This window comes from Muscardinus avellanarius, assembly GCF_963383645.1.
Source record: "Muscardinus avellanarius genome assembly, chromosome: 1".
Lineage (NCBI taxonomy): Eukaryota > Metazoa > Chordata > Mammalia > Rodentia > Gliridae > Muscardinus > Muscardinus avellanarius.
This window is the reverse complement of record NC_137786.1, coordinates 120,945,690-120,971,671: the sequence shown is the minus strand read 5'-3', so window position 1 is coordinate 120,971,671 and position 25,982 is coordinate 120,945,690. Positions and strand designations below refer to the sequence as shown.

Here is a 25,982-nt window from a genome sequence, read left to right as displayed (position 1 = left end):
AAATGAGCTTGTATGTGAATATGCTTGTAAGAGTAGATGTCCAAATTATATTCCTTTACTTTTACAATCACTGATCTGTCATAAAATATTCTTAGTGCTGTTTCACCTTTGTTTGCATTTTGTTTTAGCACCTGAAAGTTTCTGTTCCTGATGAAATATCTGTAGATCTAGGTAAGTTTAGAGCATCAGTATCCTGCAGAATTTCTGTATATATGTAGCTCATCTCAGCTCCACATGTTTTAATTTGTTATTTGGTAACTGGTTAACTACATGAATTACAACAGGAGAGTTTATAATACATTTAAGGGGAACTGAAATCTGAATTCTGAGATGAAATTCATGAACTATATTGAGCTTGTCTTTAAATTTTATCAAGTAACATTGCTATATTGGCAATTATCGTATGTTGTATAAAACCTAATTTTAAATAAAATAATTCTTTTCTTTTTCTTTATTCAGAAAAGAGAAGACCTGAGCTTATTCCTGAGGATCTACATCGTCACTATATTCACACTATGCAAGAACAAGTCCACCCAGAAGTTCAGAGGCACTTGGAAGATTTCCGGTCAGCTTGATTTTAGATGAAACCTGATATGGTTATTCTGAGTGACATTTATTTTAAGTAGGAAAAAGTTACTCTTTAAATTTTTTTTTTTTTCTTTTTGAGGTCTGGGGATGGAACCAAAGGGCATTTGACCTCCGAGCTACACCCCCTGCCCTGTTTTTTATTCTTTATTTTGAAACAGTGTCTCACTAAGTTGCAGAGGGCCTCACTGAGTAGCTGAGGCTGTCCGCAAACCGAGATCCTCCAGTCTCAGCTTCCCCAATGCTGGGATTACAAGCGTGTGCCACCAAGCTCGGCTTGCTTTAAAACTTTTATGCAGGGCTAGGAATGTAGTTTAGTCATAGAGTGCTTGCCTAACTTGTGTGAGGCCCTGGGTTCCCAGCACCACTAAAAAAATACAATAAAACAAGAATTTAGCACTTAAGTCTTTTCCTATTGTTAAAACATAATGAAACCAGGTACCGTGGCACATGCCTGTAATCCCAGTACTTGAGAGGTTGAGATAGGATGATCACAGGTTCCAGGATAGCCTCAGCAGTATAGGGAAACTCTGGAACCATGCAAGACCTTGTTTCAAAACAAAAAAAAACAAAAACAAGAAAATCCTAAAAGAACATAATAAACATCTGGAGTGAAAGAGCTGGGGTGGAACTAAGAATCTAGAGTCCTCATTCCATGTGCTTTCAGGATTTGCACTCAGTGCTGTGTCTAGGCTAACTGTGTTTCTTCAAGATATGTATCTTCAAGTGATTGCCTTGAGAATTTTCTTCCCTCTGGTGTTAATGGGTGATTTGGACTCATAAGCAGGAAACTGGCATTTGCCTGTTCTTTGAAGCTCCTAGCTATGGAGAGTGGGGAAGTATCTCCAGAAGGCGATGGTTTTGCTCTGGCTGCCTCAGGACATTTATCCTATTCCCTTTAGGCAGAAACGTAGTATGGGATTGACCTTGGCTGAAAGCGAGCTGACTAAACTTGATGCGGAGCGAGACAAGGACAGGGTCACTTTGGAGAAGGAGCGGGCATGTGCAGAACAGATTGTTGCCAAAATTGAAGAAGTCTTGTAAGTAATAGAAGTGCATAGTGCATGTGGAAACACTGAATGTGCTTTGAATAAATTTAAAGTGGCAGTCAGATTGTATATGTGGAGCTCTTTATTTTATCATGATACTTGAGAAACTGTAGTGTTTGGGCTTTAATTTTTTTTATTTTAAATGAAGTTCTTGAGCTGGGGATGCAGCTCAGTGGTAGAGCACTTGCCTAGCATGCACAAGACCCTCGATTTGATCACCAGTACCAAAAAATTGTTCTTGTTTTTTTTTTTTTTTTTGGAGGGGATATTGGCAAATGAATAACACTGAAACTTCTGTGATCAAAACTATTTGAATTCTCTCATTGGTTTTAATTCATAGCTTTGGATTTATTTATTTATTTATTTATTTATTTTTTACTATAAAGCAAGAATGTTGGTGATAAGTATGAAAACAGGATAATTCTTTTGGCTTCTTTTGGTATTTTATCCTAGATGACACATGAAGGTTGGGCCAAAGTGTATTCAGCTATTCAGGTATCTTAGTTTAACAGCAACTTTTTAATTGAACTTATATATTTCATTTTAAAACATTTTTATTTTTAGGATGACTGCTCAGGCTGTAGAAGAAGAAAAGAGGTAATATAATTATTTTAACTAGAATTTTGAGAAATAAGAGAAGCTATCTTTTTTCCCATAAGTCCTAAATTACAATTGATTTATTTTTTATTTTTTTGGTGGTGGTACTGAGGGTGGAACCCAGGGTTTTTTTTTTTTATCTTCAGGCTACACTCCCAGACCTGTTTTATACTGTATTTGGAAACAGGGTCTCACTAAATTGCCGAGAACCTCACTAAGTAAAGCACTGGCTTCGAACCTGTGCGATCCTCCTCTCAGACTCCCAACAGTGAGGATTACAAGCTTGCGCCACCACGCCCGGCACAATTGATTTTTTTAAAAACTTACAAATATGGTCTCTGGTCTCCCTCTGGTGGCCTGTATTATATTTGACTAATATTCTAGTGAACAGAAACTGTGTGTGTGCAGTGAATGGATAGTTCTTTTGTTGTTTTGTTTTGATTTTGCCTGATTAACCTCAAGAATTCCAATGTTGGGCTTTAGAAGTCATTTGATGTCTTTATTCTAATTGATCTTCTCTCCTCAAAAGTTTTATTTTACTTAATCCTTCTCCTCCAGTTCCACAATGCAGTATGTTATCCTCATGTACATGAAACATTTGGGAGTAAAAGTGAAAGAACCTCGAAATTTGGAGCACAAGCGGGGTCGGATTGGATTTCTTCCAAAAATCAAAGTAAGCCTAGAATGATAAAAGAATGATCAGGTCTCCATGCTTCTTTACATTTGGCTGCAGTTTTTTTCTTCTTAATATTTATTAAATCAGCACATTAGCTAGCAGTAGGCATAAAAATAGGATTAGATGTGGTCCCTGTTCTCATGAAACTCAACTTCTAGTGAGAAATCTAGACATATAAGTTTAGTATTAGATAAAATGAAAATAAGCTGGGTGTGGCAGCGCATGTCTATAATCCCAGTAGTTGGGGACTGAGACAGGAGGATCACAGGTTTGAGACCAGCCTCCACAACTTAGCAAGACTCTCAGCAGCTTAGTGAGACCCTCTTTCAAAAAAAAAAAAAAAAAAAAGTGCTGGGATATAGCTCAGAGGCAGAATGTCCATGAGCTCCATCCCGAGAGAGAGAGAGAGAGAGAGAGAGAGAGAGAGAGAGAGAGAGAGAGAGAGAGAGAACGAACAGAAGTAAAAATAACAATTTATACAGAGTATCATCCAAACTGTTACTGCTTTATATTCTTCTTTTGTGGTATCTTTCACAGTTTGTAATCAGCTGTGGTGTTTAATATTTGTTGTTAGACTATAAAGTCCTGAGAGGGGGCAAGGGCCTTCCTTTTATTTTGTCCCCCCCCTTTTTTTTGGTGGTACTGGGGTTCCTGGAAGCCCTTCTACCTCTGGGCTACACTCCCAGACCTATTTTTACATTTTTATTTGGAAACAGGGTCTCTTAACCCAGCGCGGCTGGCTTCGAACCTGCGCAATCCTCCTGTCTCCACCTCCCAAGTGGGGGGATTACAAGCGTGCGCCACCACGCCTGGCTTGTGTCCCCATTTTTAACATAGTGTCTTTATATATTATCAAATTGTTGAATGGATGAATGAATTGTTTAGAACTATGGCCTGATAAATATGTAAATTTATGGTTAGTAACTTCCTGGTAAAACTGCCCTTTTATTTTCCAAAAGTATCATCTCTGCTAGGTTTGAAAAGGCATCCTGAGTTTGAGGTGTCCTCATTGCAGTGTGCCAGCTTCAGACAAGTGCTGTGTATATGTTTGAAACACATTTTTCATTGACATTTAGCCAGTTCCTTTCAACTAACCATTAGAATTGTATTTCTGTGTTTGAAAGCAGCAAAAGAAACCTGTTACATATTGCTCATTTCTTTGATTGTGCCTCAACTCTAGCAAAGTATGAAGAAAGATAGAGAAGGCGAAGAAAAAGGGAAGCGGAGAGGATTCCCTAGCATCCTGGGACCCCCACGGAGACCAAGTCGCCATGACAATAGCGCAAGTGGGTTGACTCCAGGCTTGCTGGGTGCTGTGGGATGGCGTCTTGAGCTGATGACACTCAGTTTCCAGGGTGCCTTATTCCCCATCATGGCTATTTCTGAACTTACTTTCCCTGTATTGCTATATAACTGTCCAAAACACTTTCTTAAATGGCAGTATTCTATCAGATATCCGGGTAGCAATTCTTTAAGTCTTCTGTTTGCATTTAAGCTGTTTTTTTATTTTTTTATTTTATTTATTTATTTTTTTGCAGAACTAGAGATGGAACCCAGGGGCATTTTACCTCTGAGCTACAACCCCAGCCCTATTTTTTATTCTTTATTTTGAAACAAGGTCTTACTAAGTTGTAGAGGGCCTCACTAAGTAGCTGAGGCTGTCCGCAAACCTGCGATCCTCCTGTCTCAGCCTCCTAAGTATTGGGATTACAAATGTGTGCCATCATGCCCAGTTAATTTGTGTTTGTTAATTTAGGGTAGAGTCTGCTGTACTTTGTGTAATCTCTTTGTACACATATCATCTACTCTCTCCACATTTTCTCTATTTCTCCATCTCTCCACTGTGTTTTGTTTTCAGATCTCTCTCTATTCACAGCCCAGTAGAGAGAGAGATCAGCCTGCTATCAAGGTGCAGGAGAAAAGGGACAGTAGTCCTGTGGGAAGGGCTACCAGGTCCATGTGAGGCCTCTCACTTCAGACAGAACCAGGCTCTCAGATCCTGGCAGCTGGGCAGGAATGAGTTGTGAAACCGCAGGACCAAGTATCCTCGCTCACAGGCCAGCTGTGTCTGGACTGAGAAGGACTGAGAAGGGTGGAGGAAACCTTCAGAGAGGAGGTTGAGAAGGTAGAGGATCGCACAGATGCTGAACATGACTTCTAGGGGATACAGAGCGAGTTTTATAGATTTGGGAAGATGGTTCGATTTGAGGTCTACAAAGCCTTGTGAGGATGAGTGCTGTGTTCTGTGACTGTGCATGCAGGCAGCTTCTCATGGTGGCTGAAGTAAGCAGGGAGAGATCGTGGAATGAAGTGTTGAGACAGAGTGGAGTGGGGCTTGCCAAGCACACATGGAGGCCACAGGTTTCATCTCCCTTCTTACAAATGAAACAGCTCTGTCTCTCTGCTCTGACCCAGCATTCCTATTCCACAGCTCCTTGCAACTCCTTTTCTTGATCCTCTGCCTCCTCTGAGTCCCTTGCCCTAGTCTTTCGTCTTTTCCTTCCCTCTTTTTTCATCCTTTCTTCATCTCCCTCCCCTACTTGCCCTTCTCTCTTTGCCCACCTTCTCTGCCTCCCCGCTCCTTTCTTTATTTCTTGCTCTCTGAAGTTCATTTATTAGTGTTCTAGAGCTCACCATGTTCCAGGGATGTTTTCAGATATTTTTACAGCATCTCTTTTTTAAAAAAAGCTACTTTATAACACAGATCGTTAACCATTCTTTCCTGTTCAGTTGGCAGGGCGATGGAACTGCAGAAGCCACGCCACCCTAAACACTTATCAACACCTTCGTCTGTGAGTCCTGAACCTCAGGACTCTGCTAAGTTGCGCCAGAGTGCGTTAGCAAATGAAGGAACAGATGTTGGATACCTGCCTGCCAATTCCATGTCCTCGGTGGCTGCGGGAGCCACAGCTTCCCAGGAGGGTGTGAAAGAGAGTGATGTGGGTGAGCCATGCTATGTACATTTGAGCTTCACTAAGGATCAAGACTTCAAACAGATGCACTAACTCAACAGTAGAGAGGCAGTGTTTTAAACAGAACTGAATTCCAGTTTAATTTAATTTTAACATTTTGATATTCTATAACCCATGACAAATCTATGTTGAATGATAACTCATAGTTCTCATCCATCCAAAAAACATTGACTGAGCTCTCTGTCAGGCATTAGTTTTCACCAAATGTCAACATACAGTAATGATACTCAATGCTGTCCCCTGGCTGCTTGGCTGCGTAGGTGAGAGTGTCACACAAGTGACAACTAAAGACCTTGCCAAATCAAAGAAAAAAGGAATAAGAAGACATAAAGGAGCCAGTCAGAAGTGAGAGGCAGAAATGAAGGGTGTACAGAACGCTTTTAAAAATCTGAGGCCTCAGAGATTTTTTTTAAAAGTTGGGAAGCCAGCAGAGAGAAGAAGTTGACTATGTGGAAAAGAAACTGTGTAATCAGTAGAACGACAGTTTATAAGGAGGTAGGAGATGAAGGGCAGTGTATATACAAAGGCAAGGTTACTTGCTGAGAGTGCGGTCCTAGTGAGACAGTGAGGAGATTGGGTAATGTTGTAGATAAGTAGGGGAAAAACTTGGTACCTTACATATTTATACTTGTGGTGGGTGTATTAAGCAACTGAGTGTCATGGGTTTTTTGTTGTTTCTGTGTTGTTGTTGTTGTTGTTTTTGAAAAAGAGTGCCTGTCTGCACTAGTAGTTTCTCAGGGGTTCAGCTGTGGTGATGCGTGATAAAGGACAAGGTATAGGATTGGCCAGGAAGGGCAGTATGGAGCAGGTTACCAGGGATGCAGAGCATAGGATGCAAGAGGCTAGGCCTGTGAGTAGGCTGATTCATGCGTTTTGAAGTCACCTGGTTTGATCTGAGCAGGGAGAAAAGTTTGAGCCAGGGCCAAACATTTTGTTATTAGATGATCATAGTGAGGAGGGACATGTAATTATGTCCAGAGAGTGAGAACTGCAGTTGAGCAAATTATTTTATAAGGAGCAAGATCACAATCTAAGAATCATACATGGAACTGGGCCCAGTGGCGCACGCCTGTAATCCCAGGCTGAGACAGGAGGGTTGCAGGTTCAAGGCCAGCCTCATCTACTTAGCAAGGCCCTCAGCAACTTAGTGAGATCCTGTGTTCTCACAGGATCTAGAATGCCTCTAGTACCACACACACACACACACAAAAAAAAAAAAAAAAAAAAAAAAAACAAAGTTATACAATGAGAGGGTGACTCATCAAATTTCCACCTGAAGTACACAGGGTAAGACAGCACCATCAGTTTCTGTTTGAGAGGCTTCTTGTGGCAGAAGAGGCAATACCCCTGAGGCAGGCGGATTTCTATTTAGGGCAAGACAATAGGGGTGGCATTTGGTGAACTGTCAGGGAATCTTGTCAGATACAGATTCTGAAGATGTCAGGTTGATGTTTCATGGCATTGGATGTTTCATGACTCACTGAAATAAAAATAAGGTAAGTAAGGGATAACAAAAAAGCATAGAAGCCAGGTATGATGGTGCACAGTTGCAATCTGAGTACTTAGGAGACTGAGACAGGAGGGTTGCCAGGTTCAAGACCAGCCTCAATAATTTAGCAAGGCCCTCAGCAACTTAGCAAGATCCTGTTTTAGAATAAAAAATAAAAAAGACTGGGAGTGTAGCTCTGAAGTAGAATGAATACCCCTGGATCCAATCCCCCTTCCCCAAAAAAGAAGAGAAAGGGATTAAAAAGACCTTAAAATGATAAAAGAGTTGAATATCTGTAATCAAAACAAAACCCGTGTGCATCTTTTTAGAGAAATTAGATGACTTTTGTAGGGAGAGTTAAGTTCTTTGTGGAGATGATGCCCTGAAGTTCTAACATTTGGGAACGTAGAGTCTGATGCCAGGGACCCACCCTGCTCAGAGAGTTCTTGTACAGAACAAAGTATTTCCATACAGCAGCCAAAGAAAGCCAACTCAGTAGCTCAGTCTTTCATCCTTAAACATGAACAAAATTTGAACATTGGAGTTAAGACCTAAGATAATATATAATGCCAGATATATCACACCGAGGTATATTACACAGTGGCACAAAGAGTGAATACAAAATCAATAGAAAAACTTCTCCTTTAAGAAAGAGTTAATTTTTGTTAATAGGCCAGAAGTTTAAACAATACCTCTAAATTAGATAGCATATGTGGGGACACTGAAGCAAGAATCAGGTCTACAAAAAGTATTCAGAGACAAAAACACTTTTGATATTACTAAATACAGTATAATAAGTATTAGTCATTAATTGCTGTTTGATACATTATTCCAGAGCTTAATGGACGGACACACACACACACACACACACACACACACACACACACAATTTATTTTCTCACCTCAGTGAGTGAAGAACCTGACGGAAGCCTAGCGGTGGTTCTGGTTTTGGGTCTCTCAGAAGATAGGGGATCCACTCCTCAACACATCAGCTTCTTGCCACATGGACTTTTCCAAAGAGCTTTATGAGCGCTCCTGACATGGTAGTAACTTTCTCAGAGTTATCCAAAAGAGAGGACAAGCAGAAAGCTCATTGTCTTTGGAGGCTTAGCCTTCATACCTAAAATTCCTGGGAAATGTCACTGCACCACCACTTCTGCAAGTTGGAAGCAAGTCACTGAATCCAGCCCATATTCCAGGAGAGAGGAATCAGGATTCATCCTGAAGAGAGGACAATCAAAAAATGTGTGGACCTATTTGCAAATCACCACAACTGCCAATATTTAAATGAGAAAAGCCCCTAAAATTAAAAATAACTATTTTAGAATGCATATAAGAAATACCAAAAGGTAGTAATTTGAGAGAAAAGAAGTATATAGAGAACTACTCCAGAAGTCTAACATCTGTCTCTTTCACAGAAAGTCAACAGAGAACATGGAGAAGTAGAGAAACAGTAGGAAAAAGTTTCCCCAAGTTGAGAAGCACGCACACTTTCACATAAAAAGGGCTCACTGAGAACCAGTACAGTCATGTGCCACCCCAACAATGGGAAGACGGTCTGTGAAGTGCGTTGATAGGCAGGTTTACGTTGTGTGTATTTTATGATGTACCTGCAACAACTTATGTCATAAAGGACATCTTTAGAGCGTACAATCTTAGGGGCCACCATCATATACGTGGTCAATTGTTGACTGAAGTGTTTTTATGTGGTGCATGATTATATGATGAATGGTTAAGACACATACCTGATAATGTCCTTGAACATGTTGGTACCATGAATAAATGCTGAAAATGGGGATTATGGTGTTTCCCGTTGCTCATTCTAACACTGAATGTGGGAATTCAAAAGAGCAGTGCCTTCAACTTTCTGAAAGAAAATGGTTTTGACTTTCAATTGTGTATCTACTTAAACTGTTCATCAAATATGAAGAAGCCAACTCAGTAGTTTAAGTCTTTCATCCTTAAACATGAACAAAATTTGAACATTGGAGTTAAGACCTAAGATAATATATAATGCCAGATATATCACACCGAGGTATATTACACAGTGGCACAAAGTTATTCCCAGATATGCAGGAATCCAGAGTTTGAACAAAACTCATCTTTTCACTAAATATTATTTGAGAAGATGTCCTCCAGGAAAATGAGAGAAAAATTATGAAAAAATCTCCTGGGATCCAGGAATCAGCCACAGCAGACCAAGATGCAAAGGGTAGTTTTAGGATGATGATTATGTCACAGACCAAGGGACCCACTGCTCCAGATTGGAATTCAAGCAGGCCAAGGAAATAAAAAATGGGGAGTTTAGGAGTAGCTGATAGCATGAGATAGCAGGTGAAAATATTCGAGACTCAACACAATTATATAACTTTGGCAAAAATAAAAGCATTTAGAGAGTTATGCATGGTGGCATACACTTGTAATCCCAGCACTTGGGAGGCTGAGACGAGAGGATCCCAGGTTTGCGGCCAGCCTCAGCTACTTAGTGAAGCTCTCTGCAACTTAATGAGATGCTGTTTCAAAATAAAAAATAAAAAAAAATAAGACTGGGGATGTAGCTCAGAAGTAGAATGCCCCTGGGTTTAATCCCCAGTACTGGGGTGGGGGCAAACAGCATTAGAAATACTATAAAAAGAGTTCTTCAAGAAAGTAAGTCTTAAACATGAAGTAAAACAAATGGCCTGATATTAAAGCAGTTGATGGAGTGTGAGACTTGTTACATCATTGGACCAGTAGAAAAGAAGACACACTCCCAACTAGCTCATCTTATCACCTGGAAGGAGAGCATGTGTATGTCTGGTGTTGATTGTGTATGACAACATGCATATTATAGCAGTGGAGGCACATTTTATTAGTTTTCAGATGTTTACAATCTTCTTACTATGCAAAGCATAAGGTATTTTGTTGTGGCTTCTCTTAAAGATACAAATGAAAATGAGAAATGCAATGTAGAAAGAAAGAGTCTCATTTAGAGGGAAGGATGTGGACACTGACTTGCTGATCTGACAGAGAATTGAGATAGTAACAGAACGAAAATAAGGACACTTACATTTAGGTAATAACCAACAGTCTAGCTAGCAATAATATAACTATTGAGCACAGGGGGAAAGTAAAGGTCAGAAGCAGAAGTAAATTCCTCAGAGGAGAAAGACATAGATGTCACCTAAAGATGACAAATCAAGAGCTTAGAGTTTATCATTTGGAGGTGGACTGCCATAACTAACATTTGAAAACAGAGGTAATACTGGAAGTATAAAAAGATAAGGTAGGGCCGGGCGTGGTGGTGCACGCTTGTAATCCCCGTGCTTGGGAGGCAGACCATACACTTATCTTTTGAACTGAATTGTTGCCATATCTTATATTGCGTTTTAAGAAACTGCTTTAAAAATGATTTTTCTATTTAATTTTCAGTACATTTGGAAGTTTTATGTATTAAAGTTTTGTTCTAGCTAAACTGCATATATTTAAATAATGTGGCTGTGCATTACATTGAAGATTTTCTGGGGACTTAATTTTTTCTTTTGGTAATCAGTGACTTTATTGAGTATTAACACTTTTTGAATGTCTGGCTTTTTTCTTTTCAGGATCAAAGCAAGTTGTGGAAACACCAACACCTGGAGACTTCTTGGATGGTGCACCTCGAATGCCCAACACCATCTTTGATTTCGCGCCTCCTCCATTAGACCAAGTTCAAGAGGAAGAATGCGAAGTAGAAAGGTGATTCAGTGAGACCTGAGAGGCACTGCTTAAAGTTTTTGAAATTATATTCTATTTATACACATTATAGCATTGTCCCCTACATAATGTTTTGAAAGAACTAGTATATTAGATTGGTACAAATATTTGGGAGAATTGTTTATTCAGCCACTGGAGTTTGAACCCAGTTTTGAGTATCTTAAGTATAAACTTCTAATTTTTTTTTATTTTTCCGGGACTGGGGATGGAATCCAGGGGCTTTTACCTCCAAGCTATACCTCCAACACTATTTTTTATTCTTTAATTTGAAACTAGGTCTCACTAAGTTGCAGAGGCCTCACTAATTAGATGAGGCTGGCTGCGAACCCGTGATCCTCCTGTCTTAGCCTCTCAAGTACTGGGATTACAACCATGTACTACCTCGCCTGGCTAATATAAACTTACTGATCTCCATTTTGTTTTCATGATGATTCTTTATTCTCCGTTGTTTTAGGTTGCCTGAACATGGGACACCAAAGCCCTTTCGAAAGTAAGTAAATCTTAAGTAGCTTTCAGTAAAACACAATTTGGAAATAGAGCTTTTTCTCTTAAGTCCCAATCTTTTTTTCCCCCTCTCCCTTCTCTTCCTTCTTTCTTTTTTCTTCCTTTTCTTTCTTTCTTTCTTTCTTTTTTTTTTTTTTTTTTTCGGTGTATGTGAATGGTATTGGGGGTATTGGGGCATTCTACCTCTGAACTGTATCATCAACCTTTTTTTTTTTTTAGTACTGAGGATGGAACCCAGGGGCTCCATCCAATCTACACCCCCAGTCCTATATTTTTTAGTCTTTATATTTTTTTGAAACAGGGTCTCACTGAGTTGTGAGGGGCCTCGCTAAGTAGCTGACGCTCCTTGAACCTCCATCCTCAATTATGGGATTACAAGTGTGCGTCACCACACCCGGCCTTATTTTTATTTTGAAACAGGGTCTCACTAAGTTCCTTAGGGCCTCCGGCTGGCCTTGAATCTTTGATCCTTTTGTCTCAGCTTCCCAAGTACTGGAATTACATGCTTGCATGTGTCACCCTACCCGCTGAAGTCCCAGTTTGAAAGGCAAAGAAGAGCTGGGCATGGTGGTTCACGCTTATAACCCCCAAGCTTGGGAGGCGGAGACTGGAGGATCGCGCAGGTTTCAAGCCAGCAGTGCTGGCTTGGGAGACCCTGTTTCCAAATTAAAAAAATATATAAATAGGTCTGGGAATGTAACCCGGAGGTAGAAGGGTTTCCAGGAACCCCAGTACCACCAAAAAATAAAATAAAATAAAGGAAAAGAAGAACTGTCCAGAGATCTGTTGAATTCTTTTTTTTTTTTTTTTCCATGTATCTGTGTGTAGTGGTACTGGGGATTGAACCCAGAGGCATTCTACCTTCAAGCTACATCTCCAAACTTTTTTTATTTTTTATTTTTATTTTTTGTTTTGAAATAGACTCTCACACATTGGTGAGGCTGTCCTCAAACTTACAATCCTGTCTCAGCCTCCCAGGTACCAGGATTACAGGCATGTGCCACTATGCCTGGCTAAATAAAGTTCTTAATAAAGACAAACCATTAAAAAAAATATATATATATATATACACACACACACACACACACACACACACACACACATACATACACATATATATATATGATCTCTAAACTTTTATAGAAGATGAGATTGTTTCAGGATGTATTAATATATCAGATGCAGAAATATGGCTGATTAATGGTAATATTTATTTGTATGGCTTCCCGTTGTCTATTTGAAGCCCTTTGAGAGAATTCATTGTTTTTCTTCATTAGATTTGACAGTGTAGCTTTTGGAGAAAGTCAAAGTGAGGATGAACAGTTTGAAAACGACCTAGAGACGGATCCGCCCAATTGGCAGCAACTTGTGAGTCGAGAAGTATTGCTGGGACTAAAACCTTGTGAGATCAAAAGGCAAGAGGTGATTAATGGTGAGTTGAGTCCATTTATTGTCACTCATACATGTTGAGTTTTATCAAAGCAAAGCAAACCCCTGAGCCCTGAAGCATGCTTCAGTTTCTCTTCACATTTTGTTTGAAACAAAGACAATTAAATTAGATGATCTTGAATGCTTCAACTCAAAACTGAAAATGATACTATGATTCTTGCTGATAACTTTAAAGAAAAGGGTGTTTAAGAGATTTAAGATCTATAACATTATAAATCTCTAAGTTGAAAAATCATTGAGACACCCCCCACTTTACTTTCAGGTTGTTATTTTTTATGCATAGATTATAAAGGGGAAGTGAAAGCCCAAGGAGATGAGTTGAGTTAATCAAGAGTATATAGCCCATACATCGTAGGGGAAAACCAGGATCCTTATTTTCTAGTACCTTCGTGCAAGGCTTAGTTACTTGAGCATGTATGTGACTGATATATGTATGGTATGGATGCTGTACCTTCCTCTATCCCTGGGGTTTGATTTGAATAAAGAGCCTCTCTGTCGCTGAAACATTGTGAACTAGTGTAATTACAGTTTAGCTCCAAAATGAGAGTTTATAGGTAAATTAGATAACCAAAAGTACTATTATTTCTGAAGAGGGCTTAAGTTTAAAGACTATATGGTATTGGGGCTTTCAGTTTTTTAATGTTGTGGTTGTGTTAAGTAGGTATTATAAACAAATGAATCAGGGTACACTGTTAATTTGTAAGTACAAAATAGCTTTGAATGATATTTTAAATTTGTCATTGTTTAACTCAGAGCTACTATGTAGGAGAATTTCATGGAACCAAAATGACTTCAGGATATCCTATCCTTTTTAAATACTAAATAACTTATTAATATACTCGCTACCTAATTCCAACTGAAAGAATGTGTTTAGCCCCAGGGAATTGTTCTAAGTCAAGCAACATTTCATATCTCCTTTCTTCCTCCCTCCCCTCCCCTTCTTTCTTCCTTCCCTTCCTCCTACCTTCCTTCTTTCTCTCCTTCCTTCCTCCCTCCCTCCCTTCCTCTTTCTTCCTTTTGTTGTTGCTTAGAATTATTCTACACCGAGAGAGCTCATGTCCGAACACTGAAGGTTCTTGATCAAGTGTTCTACCAGCGAGTGTCCAGAGAAGGAATTTTGTCACCTTCAGAACTACGGAAAATTTTTTCAAACTTGGAAGACATTCTTCAACTTCATGGTAAGATAAATGAGCTCTGATCTTTGTCCCTACAGTCTCAATACAGAAAAGATTGTGAATATATTAAAGCACCTCTGTGCCTTCATATAATTTTATAAATGTATCTGTGTTAGTATTCCTGAAATTATATGAGGTACATAATATAAATAAAGAAATGATGAGAAGCCGGATGTGGTGACTCAGGCTTGTAGTCCCAGCATTTGGGAGGCTGAGACAAGAGGAGCCTCAACTACTTAGTGAGGCCCTCTGCAACTTAGTGAGACCCTGTTTCAAAATAAAGAATAAAAAATAGGACTGGGGTGTAGCTCAGAGGTAGAATGCCCCTATGTTCAATCCCTAGTATTGCCAAAAGAGAGAAAAAAAAAAGAGATGAGATTTTTTACTAAATTTTTCCCCACAGTTAACTTTTTTTTTCTTCCTTTGGTGGTACTGGGGTTCCTGGAACCCCTTCTACCTCCGGGCTACACTCCCAGACCTATTTTTATATTTTTTATTTGGAAACAGGGTCTCCAAAGCCAGCGCGTGCGGCTGGCTTCGAACTTGCACGATTCTCCTGTCTCTGCCTCCCAAGCGCGGGGATTACAAGCGTGCGCCACCACGCCCGGCTTGGGACTTAATGTCTATAGTCAGTACTTAAGCTGAAAAAACATAGTTAAAATACCCTTGAAATCTCCTGTCAATTATAGTATAAATGGTTTTAAAAATATGTGTCCTATGTAATAATATACTTGTGAATGTGTTTTATAAACAGTAATGATACAGTATATATCCAGTGGTGGTGGGATAATTACCAGGAATTGTTTTGTTTCTTGGCACACATTTTGTAGATATACAAAAGTTCAGCTAGACCTGGTGGTGCATGCTTATAACCCCAGCATTCAGGAGGCTGAGACAGGAGGATCACAGTTCATAAACAACCTCAGCTACTTAGGCCCTTTGCAACTCACTGAGACCCTGTTTCAGAATATAAAATAGGGCAGGGAATATAGCTCAGAGGTAGAATACCCCTGGGTTCCATCCCCAGTACCACACACAAAAAAATAAAAAGTTCAACCTAGTGGCATTCCCTGGTTGAGTTATCTACATTTGTAGATAGTAGTAGTATGTTCATCTCTTTGTAGTTTGTCATTTATGACCCTTAATTTTCTTTTTTGGGGGGTAGTACTGGGGTTCCTGGAAGCCCTTCTACCTCCGGGCTATACTCCCAGACCTATTTTATACTTTTTATTTGGAAACTGGGTCTCTTAAGCCAGCGAGGGGCTTCGAACCTGTACTATCCTCCTGTCTCCACCTCCCAAGTGTGGGGATTACAAGTATGCACCACCACGCCTGGCTTAATTTTCAATCTCTCTTTGTTAAAGGTACCACCACCACTAAACAACTACACTGATGGTCTTTACAGATTTGTGGGTAGCCTTGGGTTTCACCAGCATGCAGTGCTAAGTTTAGGCCTCATTTCATCTGTTGCCTGGTAACATGCACATTTTGAGAGGAAGTGAGCAGAATCACCTAGACTGTTTGCTTTTATTTATTTATTTATTTGGTGGTGGTGGTACTGGTACTAGAGATTGAACCCAGAAGCATTCTACCTCTGAGCTATATACTCAGCCCTTTTTAAAATTTTTATTTTAAAACAGGGCCTCACTAGATTCATGAGAGTCTCACTACTTGCTGAGGCTGCCTCGAACCTGCGTTCCTTCTGTCTCAGCCTCCCAAGTACTGGGATTACAAGAGTACACCACCCCCACCATATCCAGCTTCTTCTTCTTCTTTTTTTTTTTAAATAGCATCTCTCTTCAGTTGCTGAGAGTCTCATTAAGTTGCTGAAGCTGGCTTGGAACCTGCAATCCTCCTATCTCAGCCTCCCAAGTACTGGGATTACAGTCATATGCCACTATGACTGGCTATGTACTGTTTACTTTTAAGTTCTTTCTGGGCGTAGTTCTTAAGGTTAAGTGCATATTTTGATACAGAACACCATATGTACTAGTTTTTTAAAATGTCAGATTCTAGCCGGGCATGGTGGTGCACGCTTGTAATCCCAGCATTCGGCAGGCTGAGACCAGAGGATTGCGGTTCGCAGACAGCCTCAGCTACTTAGTGAGGCCCTCTACAACTCAGTGAGACCCGATTTCAAAATAAAGAATAAAAAATAGGGCAGGGGGTGTAGCTCGGAGGTCAAATGCCCCTGGGTTCCATCCCCAGACCCGCAAAAAAAAAAAAAAAAAGTCAGATTCTTTAGCACCTGTTTTTCAGGTAGAGCTTATGTTATTAAAGATATATAGTATGTACCTAGATTTATATTTAAGGAGATTAGAAGAGGCTATGTTACTCTGAAATTGGAAATTTTTCTACTTAGTACTATCGATAATTTTGTCTAAAATAAGTGCATTATTCATATGTCTTTAGTTGGGTTGAATGAGCAAATGAAAGCTGTTCGAAAAAGGAATGAGACCTCTGTTATTGATCATATTGGGGAAGATTTGCTGACCTGGGTAAGAAAAATTGTTCTTCCTTTCCAATATTTTATAAACATTTGATTAGATTTCAGGATAAGTAACATGCCTTTCCAAATAGCAAACTCATCCATTGGCAAAGTTAATGTAAAGCTGAAAAGGGACCAGGTTATACATTCTCTTGACTATTGTGTTCTAATTAGTATTCATTCAAACTAAATGATCTGTTCTATTGTTATAAAGATACTAGTCCTTTTAAAGAATAGAGAGTAAAATAGATCTTTATGAAAATAGCATAAGTGATACTACAGAATTTAGCCATCTTCTGTCATCTGAATCTTAGAACAGTACTATAAAGTATTATTATAGATCCAGAACTGCCATCACAATAGTAGAAAAGTGAAAAATACACAATATCATTTGTAATATAAGAGTTCAGAGACTATAGCAGCTGCTTTTCACATTCTGTCTTTATTTTGTACTCTGTATGGACAGTGTTGTGGCAATCAGAATAGACATGGTCCCTGCCCTTGCAGGGCTCATGTGGTGTGTATAATAAAGGGGAGAATGCAGGTTCCTGTGGAAGTATGTACCAGTGATACTTAAGCTAGAACACATAGAAAACCTTCTGGGAGCTGGGTGCAGTGGCAGGTACCTATAATCCTATTGCATGGGAGACTAAGACAGGAGGATTGCAAGTATGAGACCAACATGTGGTAACTTAGTGAGACTCTGTATCCAAATAAAAAATAAAAAGGCTGGGGCTATAGAATACCCTGGATTCAATTCCCAGTACCACACACACGAAAAAAGGAAGGAAGTTAGTTAACTAAAACACTGTTCATCTTACTTCTTTCAGTAGTGCTAAGACCATGGCCAGGATTCTATTAATCTAATAGTATTTCTCTCTTTAACCACTTGACTCAAAAAACAGGAGCAAGAAGTCATAATCCAGGTTCCATCTTGCCTTTATTGTACTTTCCAAAGCATTTTCTATCCAGAGCCCACTTTGGCATTATTGATATTAAGGAGATTTAACTATTTTGAAAAATTTAGCTTACTTTATTACTACTCTGTTGTAATGTGGGTCATCTTTCCCCCTTCCCTAACTCAGGCTCTTCTGATAACTGAGGCACATTCCCGGCTCTTATTTTTCATCTCGAGACAGGGTCTTACTGCATTGCCCAGGCTGACCTTGAATTTGGCAGCCCTCCTGCCTCAGCTCCCTGAGTCACTGCGATGACAGGCAGGCGCCTCTGCTCCCTGGCTTCAGCTAGTTTCTTGATCTCAGTGTAGTAATGAAAGTTATAACTGAGTTCTGTTGGCCTGACAGCACACTGCTCAGATGAAACAGAAAACTGAAAATGTTATGAGATTGTCATTTTCTTTTATAATACCATTGAATACAGCATCTATTTCTCTGTCAGACTTGGATTAAAAGGTTGCTGGGCATATGGACATAAGATATTGTACCTTAATTCCTAAGGGGGTTAATTTGCATCTCCTATAAATATTGTTTAACCCCTATTGTCAAGTGAATTTTCTCATTAATAAGATAGAAAAGTACAGTTGGTTCTCATCATACTCTACTAGACGATATAAATCTACATGGCAAAATGAAGTGGAGACACCTGTGAACAGAGTGTGACAAAAAAGTTTTATTTAGGATACGTAAAAAGAAGTATATTCTTGACGATATACTATATCTGTAAGAAGTCAAGGAAAAACTAAATGGACTAGCCTGTCTGTCTGATTTTTTAGCTAAAAGGGTTTCATCAGAAACTAAAATCCTAGCATATACAAACAAATTCACAAACATGTTATCAAAAAGCATAATTTTTAACAAAAGAGGTTCATGGGCTCATGGGTCTTCCCCATGCCAGCTCTATCCTCTGCACAGGTGAAGCACAATATTTAATTTTATTTCCACCCTGTTCCTAGTCATAGCGTATTTTATAGTGAGTAGGATAGAAAGCCAGCATCTCAAGGATTTGCTTCCTACAAGAGTGGACGAGTCATTCTTGCAAAGGTGTCAGAGTCTATGAGATTGAAATTTTAATCTCAGTGTCCAGTCATTTTATGTCTCCATTCTCCAAATATCAGCCTTTCTATCTAATGTAGAAGTGGTGTTGGCTACAAGGTAAAGTAATGACCAGCAAGAAGACATAGACATAGGAACTGAAAAGGTCTGGTCTGGGTGTGTTGGGGTCAGACCTTTTTCATGGGGAGCCATTGACACTCCCCATAAATAGTTGTATAGTTCTGTGCTTGCCACGCGAGAGCACTTACTAGAATGTTGAAAGGACTGTGGTTTTCTTTGATCTTCCTGGCCTTATATGAGCTCACTATCTCATCTCTCTTGTTTTCTTGGTCCACAGTTCAGTGGGCCAGGAGAGGAGAAGTTGAAACAGGCTGCTGCTACATTTTGCAGCAATCAGCCTTTCGCCCTGGAAATGATCAAGTCTCGGCAAAAAAAGGATTCTCGATTCCAGACTTTTGTGCAAGTGAGTTGAGTGAGTTATGTAAAAAAGAAAATAATGCAAGTTTTTATCAATTATAGAATAAGCTCGAAGAATTCTTAGACTGTCTTTTATAAAGATTGTATTTTTGTTAACATTTTTAAAAGCCATAACTTTAATTACTGGAAGGCATCAAAATGGCTTTGAAATTATGAATAATAAAAAAAATATGTGTCACAGCTAGGCGTGGTGGCGCACGCTTGTAATCCCAGCATTTGGGAGGCTGAGACAGAAGGATCACGGTTTGCAGACAGCCTCAGCTACTTAGTGAGGTCCTCCGCAACTTAGTGAGACCCTGTTTCAAAATAAAGAATAAAAAAATAGGGCTGGGGTAGCTCAGAGGTAGAATGCCCCTGGGTTCCATCCCTAGTACCGCAAAAAAAAAAAAAAAAGAAAAGAAAAAGAAAAAGTAATGTGTGTCAGGATTGAAATAGTTGTTGTAGAGCTCCACATTGCCATGGGGTTGTATTATCAGAAAACAAGCCATTAACACCATTAAGTGAATATGGTTGAAGCCAGAGACTCTGGGAGGGTGATGTGGCAGCCACACTCCCTGGGATGGATAAGAGTTGATCACTCCCAGCCTCCTGCCTGTTGGAGTAGATAAGAGATGATCACCCCCAGACTAGTGCCTGTTTTTCTGATTAAAGTTTTATTGGAACACAATGTATTGTTTTCTGTTGCTGTATGACAAATGACTATCCTGTGGCTACCTAACTCAATCATCTCACCGCTTTTGTGGTTTAGGTGTGTGGCTGTGAGTTGAGCTGGCTCCTCTCTTCTGGGTTTTACCAGGCAGAAATTAAAGTGTCAGCTAGAGCTCTACTCCCCAGAGACTTGGGGATCCTTCTAAGCTCACTGCTTGTTGTTAGAGTTCATTTCCTTGTGAATGTGTGACTCAAGTCCTTTACTTCCCTGTAGTTGTTGGTTAGGAACTGGTATTCTCTCTCTCCGCCATATGCTCCCTGAGGAAGTTCATAGGTGAATGTTTGCACTCTTCCAGGTCAGTAGGAATGTGTCTCTGTGACCCCAATTTCTTTAAAAATCTCCTCTGATTAAGTCAGGCCCACCCAGGACAATCTTTTACTCAAAGTCAACTGATAGCAAACTAATCATAGGAGTAACATACATATTTACAGATTCTATTCTATAACATATCTATAGATTCCCTGTGTTGGGATTACATACAGTATTTCTACCAGAGGGTGAGAATCCTACAACCATCTTAAAGTTTTGTTTTCTTATTTTACACAGAGCCACATCCACTTATGTATGGATTGTCAATGGCTGCTTTTGTGCTAAAGTAAAAGTTCAGTAGTTGTGAAAGAGACTAGCCCACAAAGCTTGAAAAGTTTGTAGACTTCTGATACAGACGAGCTGGCATATCCAGACCAGTGCTGCATTGTGCCTATTTGAAATGGCAGATAGTGACTTAGTTAACCAAATTGCAGTAGGAATGCCAGTGAGGAAAATGTACCTACATTTCCTAAATAAGTGAAAATAATGATTTTTAACACAAAAAGGTGATTCTTAGAGTTGATTATGGAGTCTATCAGTCCTTCTTAACACATAGCAGAAGCCATTGGTTTAGTGATAGAGGCTTCCTTCCCCCAGCATGTGGTTACCCAAGAAAGCAGAAGCATAGTGGCAGTGATATGTCTTGGATTTTTCATGTCTTTGATAACCAGAACTTTAATGCTATAGGCACTTAACATGGTGAACACATGGGGCAGTGTTAGATGATTATTATTCTAATAAAAATTACAAATTCACACATTTCACTTTCATTTCAGGATGCTGAGAGTAATCCACTGTGTCGTCGTCTTCAGCTAAAGGATATCATTCCCACCCAGATGCAGAGGCTCACGAAGTATCCACTTCTTTTGGATAACATTGCCAAATATACAGGTACACCATTTCCATTGAAATTAAAAACCCACGTAAGAGCATGTTCTGCTAAATAATCTCTTACAACATCCTGGTACTTAGAATTGGATTTCCAAATAATATGCAAGATTTCTCCTCCTATTCCTCCTCCTTCTCCTCCTTCTTCTTTTGGTACTGGGAAGTTAATACAGGGGCATTCTACACTGAAGCTACACTCTCAATCCATTTTGTTTATTTTATTTTGAGACAGTCTAATTTAGTTGCTAAGGGTCTTGCTAAGTTGCTGTGGCTGAACTTGAACCTACAGTCCTCCTGTCTCAGGCTCCCAAGTACTGGGATACAGGCAGCACCCACCATGCCTGGCATAAGCTTTTCTGATAAAAGACAATCCAGCTTTCTTTGGCATGTTGGGTTTAGTGTGCTCCATTAGTAGTTCCAGCATAGAGTTGGGAACAAAATCTGACTCACTGCCTGTTTTTGTAACATGTTACTAGAACAGAGCTGCAGTTATCTGTTGACATAGATCCAGAGTTAAGTAGTTGCAAAAGGGGCCATTTGGTGTGACCTCTTACAGAAAAAGCTCGCCATCCTTCCTCTAACAGAGGTTCCCAAACTTATTTTGCTTACCACATCCTTCTCAGAAAAAAGTCCCTCAGCACCTTTCTATAAATGTGTGTGTGTGTGTGTGTGTGTGTGTGTGTGTGTGTGTGTGTGTGAGTGAGAGAGAGAGGGGGGGGGAGAGAGAGAGAGAGAGAGAGAGAGAGAGAGAGAGAGAGAGAGAGAGAGAGAGAGATAGAGATAGATAGATAGATAGATACTGGAGTTCCTGGAAACCCTTCTACCTCTGGGCTATACTCCCAGACCTATTTTTTATATTTTTTTAAATTTGGAAACAGGGTTTCCTAAGCCAGCAAAGCTGGTTTCGAACCTGCGCAATCCTTCTGTCTCTGCCTCCCCAGCGCAGGGATTACAAGCGTGCACCACCACACCCAGCCAAAATCTACCTTTTTTAAGCCAGCAAACAAAGATGCAGTGACAAATTCCCATTTTTCTCTGTATTGGTCATTTGTTCCTGTACCCAGTAAGGGCGGGTATTGCCCCTTGGGGTAATACCTTTGAAGAAGGCTTATATTGGGTTGAAGAAATATTTTATATCTGTATATGTACTTTTATTAAGCCAAGCCAATGTAATTCTACCTCTTCTGTTTTGAAATTTGAAGTAAACGTGAGTTGCTCCATTGAGTTTTTAAGCCTTTATACCTAATTCTTATTAGTAATTACATGCAACCAAACTCCTGCTTCATGTGACTTAAGAATTTGAATGCATAACTGCTCAATATAACTGGACTATTATTTAAAAGTTTCCAATTTAAAATATTATGATTTTGGTATTCTTTCGATTGTATATATGAGTTAACCACAACTTTATATAATCACAAATTAAAAGAAAATTGTTTTGGAATTTTTTTTTGAGTTGTGTTATTAAAAACAGTATTGCTTACTAGGTCTGAACTGTGATATTCCAGAGGGAAGGAGGGTCTTATTTGCATAGCTTACAAAGTGAATGGGACCTTTCCCTCAGAGTATGTAATATCATGGTCCTCATACCTTTGTAAAGCGTCACTCCTGGATTTAGGGTTTGATACTGTGATTTCTTTTTAAAGATGAGAATCTATGTTTTAGAGTATTCTCATCAGAAGTCTTACCTGTCCAAATACTTCCTGCATTGAGACTCTGCCATAGGTTTTAATCTGGCATAAAGATATTCAGTGGCTTAGTATGTTATTGAAACTGTGGAAATAAAATGAAGTGGTGTTACATATGTTTTCCTTTTCTAATTTTCTCCAATTTGCATCTGGTTTCTTCCTTATATTTAGAATGGCCAGCAGAGCGAGAGAAGGTGAAGAGAGCTGCAGATCGCTGTCGTCAGATCTTAAATTATGTAAATCAGGCTGTCAAGGAGGCAGAGGACAAGCAGGTAGAGGGAAAGCAAGTGGGCATGGTGGCTACTCTGGAGGCTGAGGCAGGAGGATCACAAATTGGAAGCTATCCTGGGCAACTTAGTGAGACTCTGCCTCAACATAAAAAGGGCTAGGCATCTAGCTCAGTGGTAGAACACCCTGGGTCCAGTTCCCAGACACACACACACACACACACACACACACACACACACACACACACAAAGTGAAAGCAAGAAGATACAGAATGGCATTGGAAGAATATCAAATTAGTATCTGGAATCTCTGAAATAATTGGAACTATTATATAGAATTGATGGGTAGGACATCTGCTAGCTGTTCATATAGGATGTAAATCCAGATTGATTTTGGTAGAATTGCAAGAGTTGTGTTTGACTTTCAAGCTTTCATCTCTAGCTGCCTGTGTGCTCCTTCATCCCTTCATGTAAAGATACTGTAGAACACACACTGTGTGCTGGGTGTAGGGTGAAGAGTGCTTGAGGCAGGGAGCCCCATGACTGTCCCTACAGAGCTTGTGCCTTAGCAGGATAGAAAGGCATTCGAGGCTATGCCAGATTGTACTGCAGGGGTTTTGTATTAGCTGTTGTAACTGCCATGTGGGCGAGTTTCAGAACGCCATGAGTAGCTGACAGCAGGGCCAGGCCAGGCCTGGGAAGTTAGGTGCTGGCTTTCAGAGAAAGCTTCCTTGAGGAACTGGCACAGGAGTCCAGTGCTGAAGAACAGAAGTGCGCCAGAGCAGTGTGGGAGGGTGCAGGCTGGAGGTGTGTGCAGAGGAAGCCTGGTCTGTGCGAGGAGCAGCCATTCAGGCTAGTGTGGACTGTGCCTGCAAAGCAGCTGGAGTGGTATAACGGGAGGGAGGCCAGAGCCAAAGCATATGGGGACTGTGGCCGTGCAAAGACTGATTTTATTCCAAGAGCAGTGGGTGTTTATCGTAGGCAGTAAGACCGTGAAGGTGTTCATCTTTCACTGTGCAAGTATCGCTCCTGCTTCTCTGTGGAGAGTGGCGTGGAGAGGGAAGCTCTTGGATGAGAGAACGCAGTGCGCATGCTGCCCTCAGTCCTTCAGCAGGTGGCGGTGGCTTGGAGAGGGACGCGGACTGGAGGGACATTCAGGAGGTGAGCCTGGCAGGCTTGGTGACTGATTCTAAGAAGGACTAGACAGAGGTGATGTCAAGATCAGTCCCCAGGTTCCTGGCTTGCGGACGTGGATGGACAGGGCGGTGGAGGAACCCCAGATGTGTGGATTGATGAGCTCAGCTGGGGCATCAGGTGGAGAGGTGCTTTATGGATCCACCTCCAGGAAGACTATGCTAAACATAAAAGCCTAAGATTACAAACATAGAGAAGCTAATTAAACTCACTGACATGGCTTCAGTTTCTTAGGGACTGCGTGTGATGACAGCTGTTGGTGAGGCTGTAGTGAAGCAGGTGTTTTCAGATGTATCATTTGGAGTGTACAATGATAAAACCCAGAGGGAAATTTGGCAACATTTATCTAGATTAAAATATACATGCCATTACTTATACTCTTTGACCCCCAAATTCTGTTGTAGTGATTTACTTAGGAGAAATGAAGATATATGCTCACAAACAGGCTTATAAAAGTGTATATGGCAGTTGTATTTGTAATAGCCAAATACCGGAAACAGCCCAAGAATTCATCAAGAGGAAAGTAAATAAACCAAATGTAGTCATAAAACAGAGTACTAGCAGTGATAAAAAGGAATGAATCTCACTAACACGCTGACTGAAAGAACCAGACACAAAGGAATACATACATAGAATTCTGTTTAGATGAACTTCCAAGAGGCTAATTTGTGATAGGAAAAAAATCAGAAAAATGTTTGCCACAAAAAACAAAGAGATAGAGATTACCTAGGAAGAAGTACAGGAAACTTTCTGAAGTTAATACTTCATATCTTGATCCAAGTTTGAGCTGTATAGGTATATACATTTGTCAAAATTTGTGGAAAGATACACTTAAAGTTTGTGTGTTTTGTTATGTGTAAATTTTACTTTAAAAAGCTATATACAGATATTAAACTGTAATTAATGATATACATTCTACAGTACTTAGAGGTAAAGTGCACTTGGTTTTATGGTAGCTGAAAAGTAAGATAGACTGTGCAGATAAAAAGATGAGTGGGTAGATAGATGGGTAATAAAACAAATATGCCAAATGTTGATTGTACAGAGTGGGTGGTAGGTACATGGGTATTCAGTAGACACTCAAACTTTTCTGTGGATTTGGAAGTTGTTATGATGTTAAGGAAAATGGGCATACCCTTCCATCCAATGGTTTTTGTTAGAAATTTATCCTACAGCTATATCTACACAGCTGTACAAAGACCTATGTTTAAAGCCATTTTACTATATCATAGTTTTTTTTTTAAGAGAAGATTGGCAGTAACCTAAATACCTATCAGTGAGTGTAGTTAAATTATAGTTCACTTGCAGAGTTGAATACTGTGTGGTCATTGTAAAAATGAGGCTTCTTTCTATATTTGCTAATGTTGGAACAATCTTCAAGATATATTAGATAACACCCCACCTACCCACACACAGAGAAATACACAAATGAATGTATTAAGGTACCATTTGGATAAGGGAGACAGGAGGAATGCATATATGAATGTATTACACTACTAAATCTTGTTTTAAAAGGATGCACATAACACACAGCATGTATAAACATACACATTTATGTATACATATATTCCATTTGTGTAAGATTTTCCTCAAGGGTAATCCAGGAAAGGATGATTTCTACTTTAGAAAAAATTGGGGCTGGAGGAGGGGGTGAAAGAATAGGGGTGGAAAGACTACTTTTTATATTTGCCTAACATGCCCTCCTGAATTTTGTACTATGTGTTTAATTTACATATCGGGAGGTAAGTATAAGCTACGT

The 25,982-nt window shown here is 39.8% G+C and overlaps 1 protein-coding gene across 1 annotated transcript in view; it reads left to right on the top strand.

Annotated features, from left to right (window-relative positions):
- The window catches only part of ARHGEF12 (Rho guanine nucleotide exchange factor 12), a gene marked incomplete at both ends in the record, with an annotated part of 167,935 nt that overhangs the window by 121,454 nt on the left and 20,499 nt on the right, over positions 1–25,982 (top strand). The window contains 15 exons of the mRNA XM_080715851.1: positions 129–171; positions 460–565; positions 1,488–1,625; positions 2,199–2,231; positions 2,790–2,904; positions 4,088–4,193; positions 5,638–5,850; positions 10,953–11,085; positions 11,558–11,593; positions 12,885–13,039; positions 14,088–14,234; positions 16,644–16,729; positions 19,069–19,194; positions 21,003–21,117; positions 22,974–23,074. Coding sequence (XP_080571977.1) covers positions 129–171; positions 460–565; positions 1,488–1,625; positions 2,199–2,231; positions 2,790–2,904; positions 4,088–4,193; positions 5,638–5,850; positions 10,953–11,085; positions 11,558–11,593; positions 12,885–13,039; positions 14,088–14,234; positions 16,644–16,729; positions 19,069–19,194; positions 21,003–21,117; positions 22,974–23,074 — 1,653 coding nt within the window. The remainder of the gene's footprint in view (positions 1–128; positions 172–459; positions 566–1,487; positions 1,626–2,198; positions 2,232–2,789; positions 2,905–4,087; positions 4,194–5,637; positions 5,851–10,952; positions 11,086–11,557; positions 11,594–12,884; positions 13,040–14,087; positions 14,235–16,643; positions 16,730–19,068; positions 19,195–21,002; positions 21,118–22,973; positions 23,075–25,982) is intronic.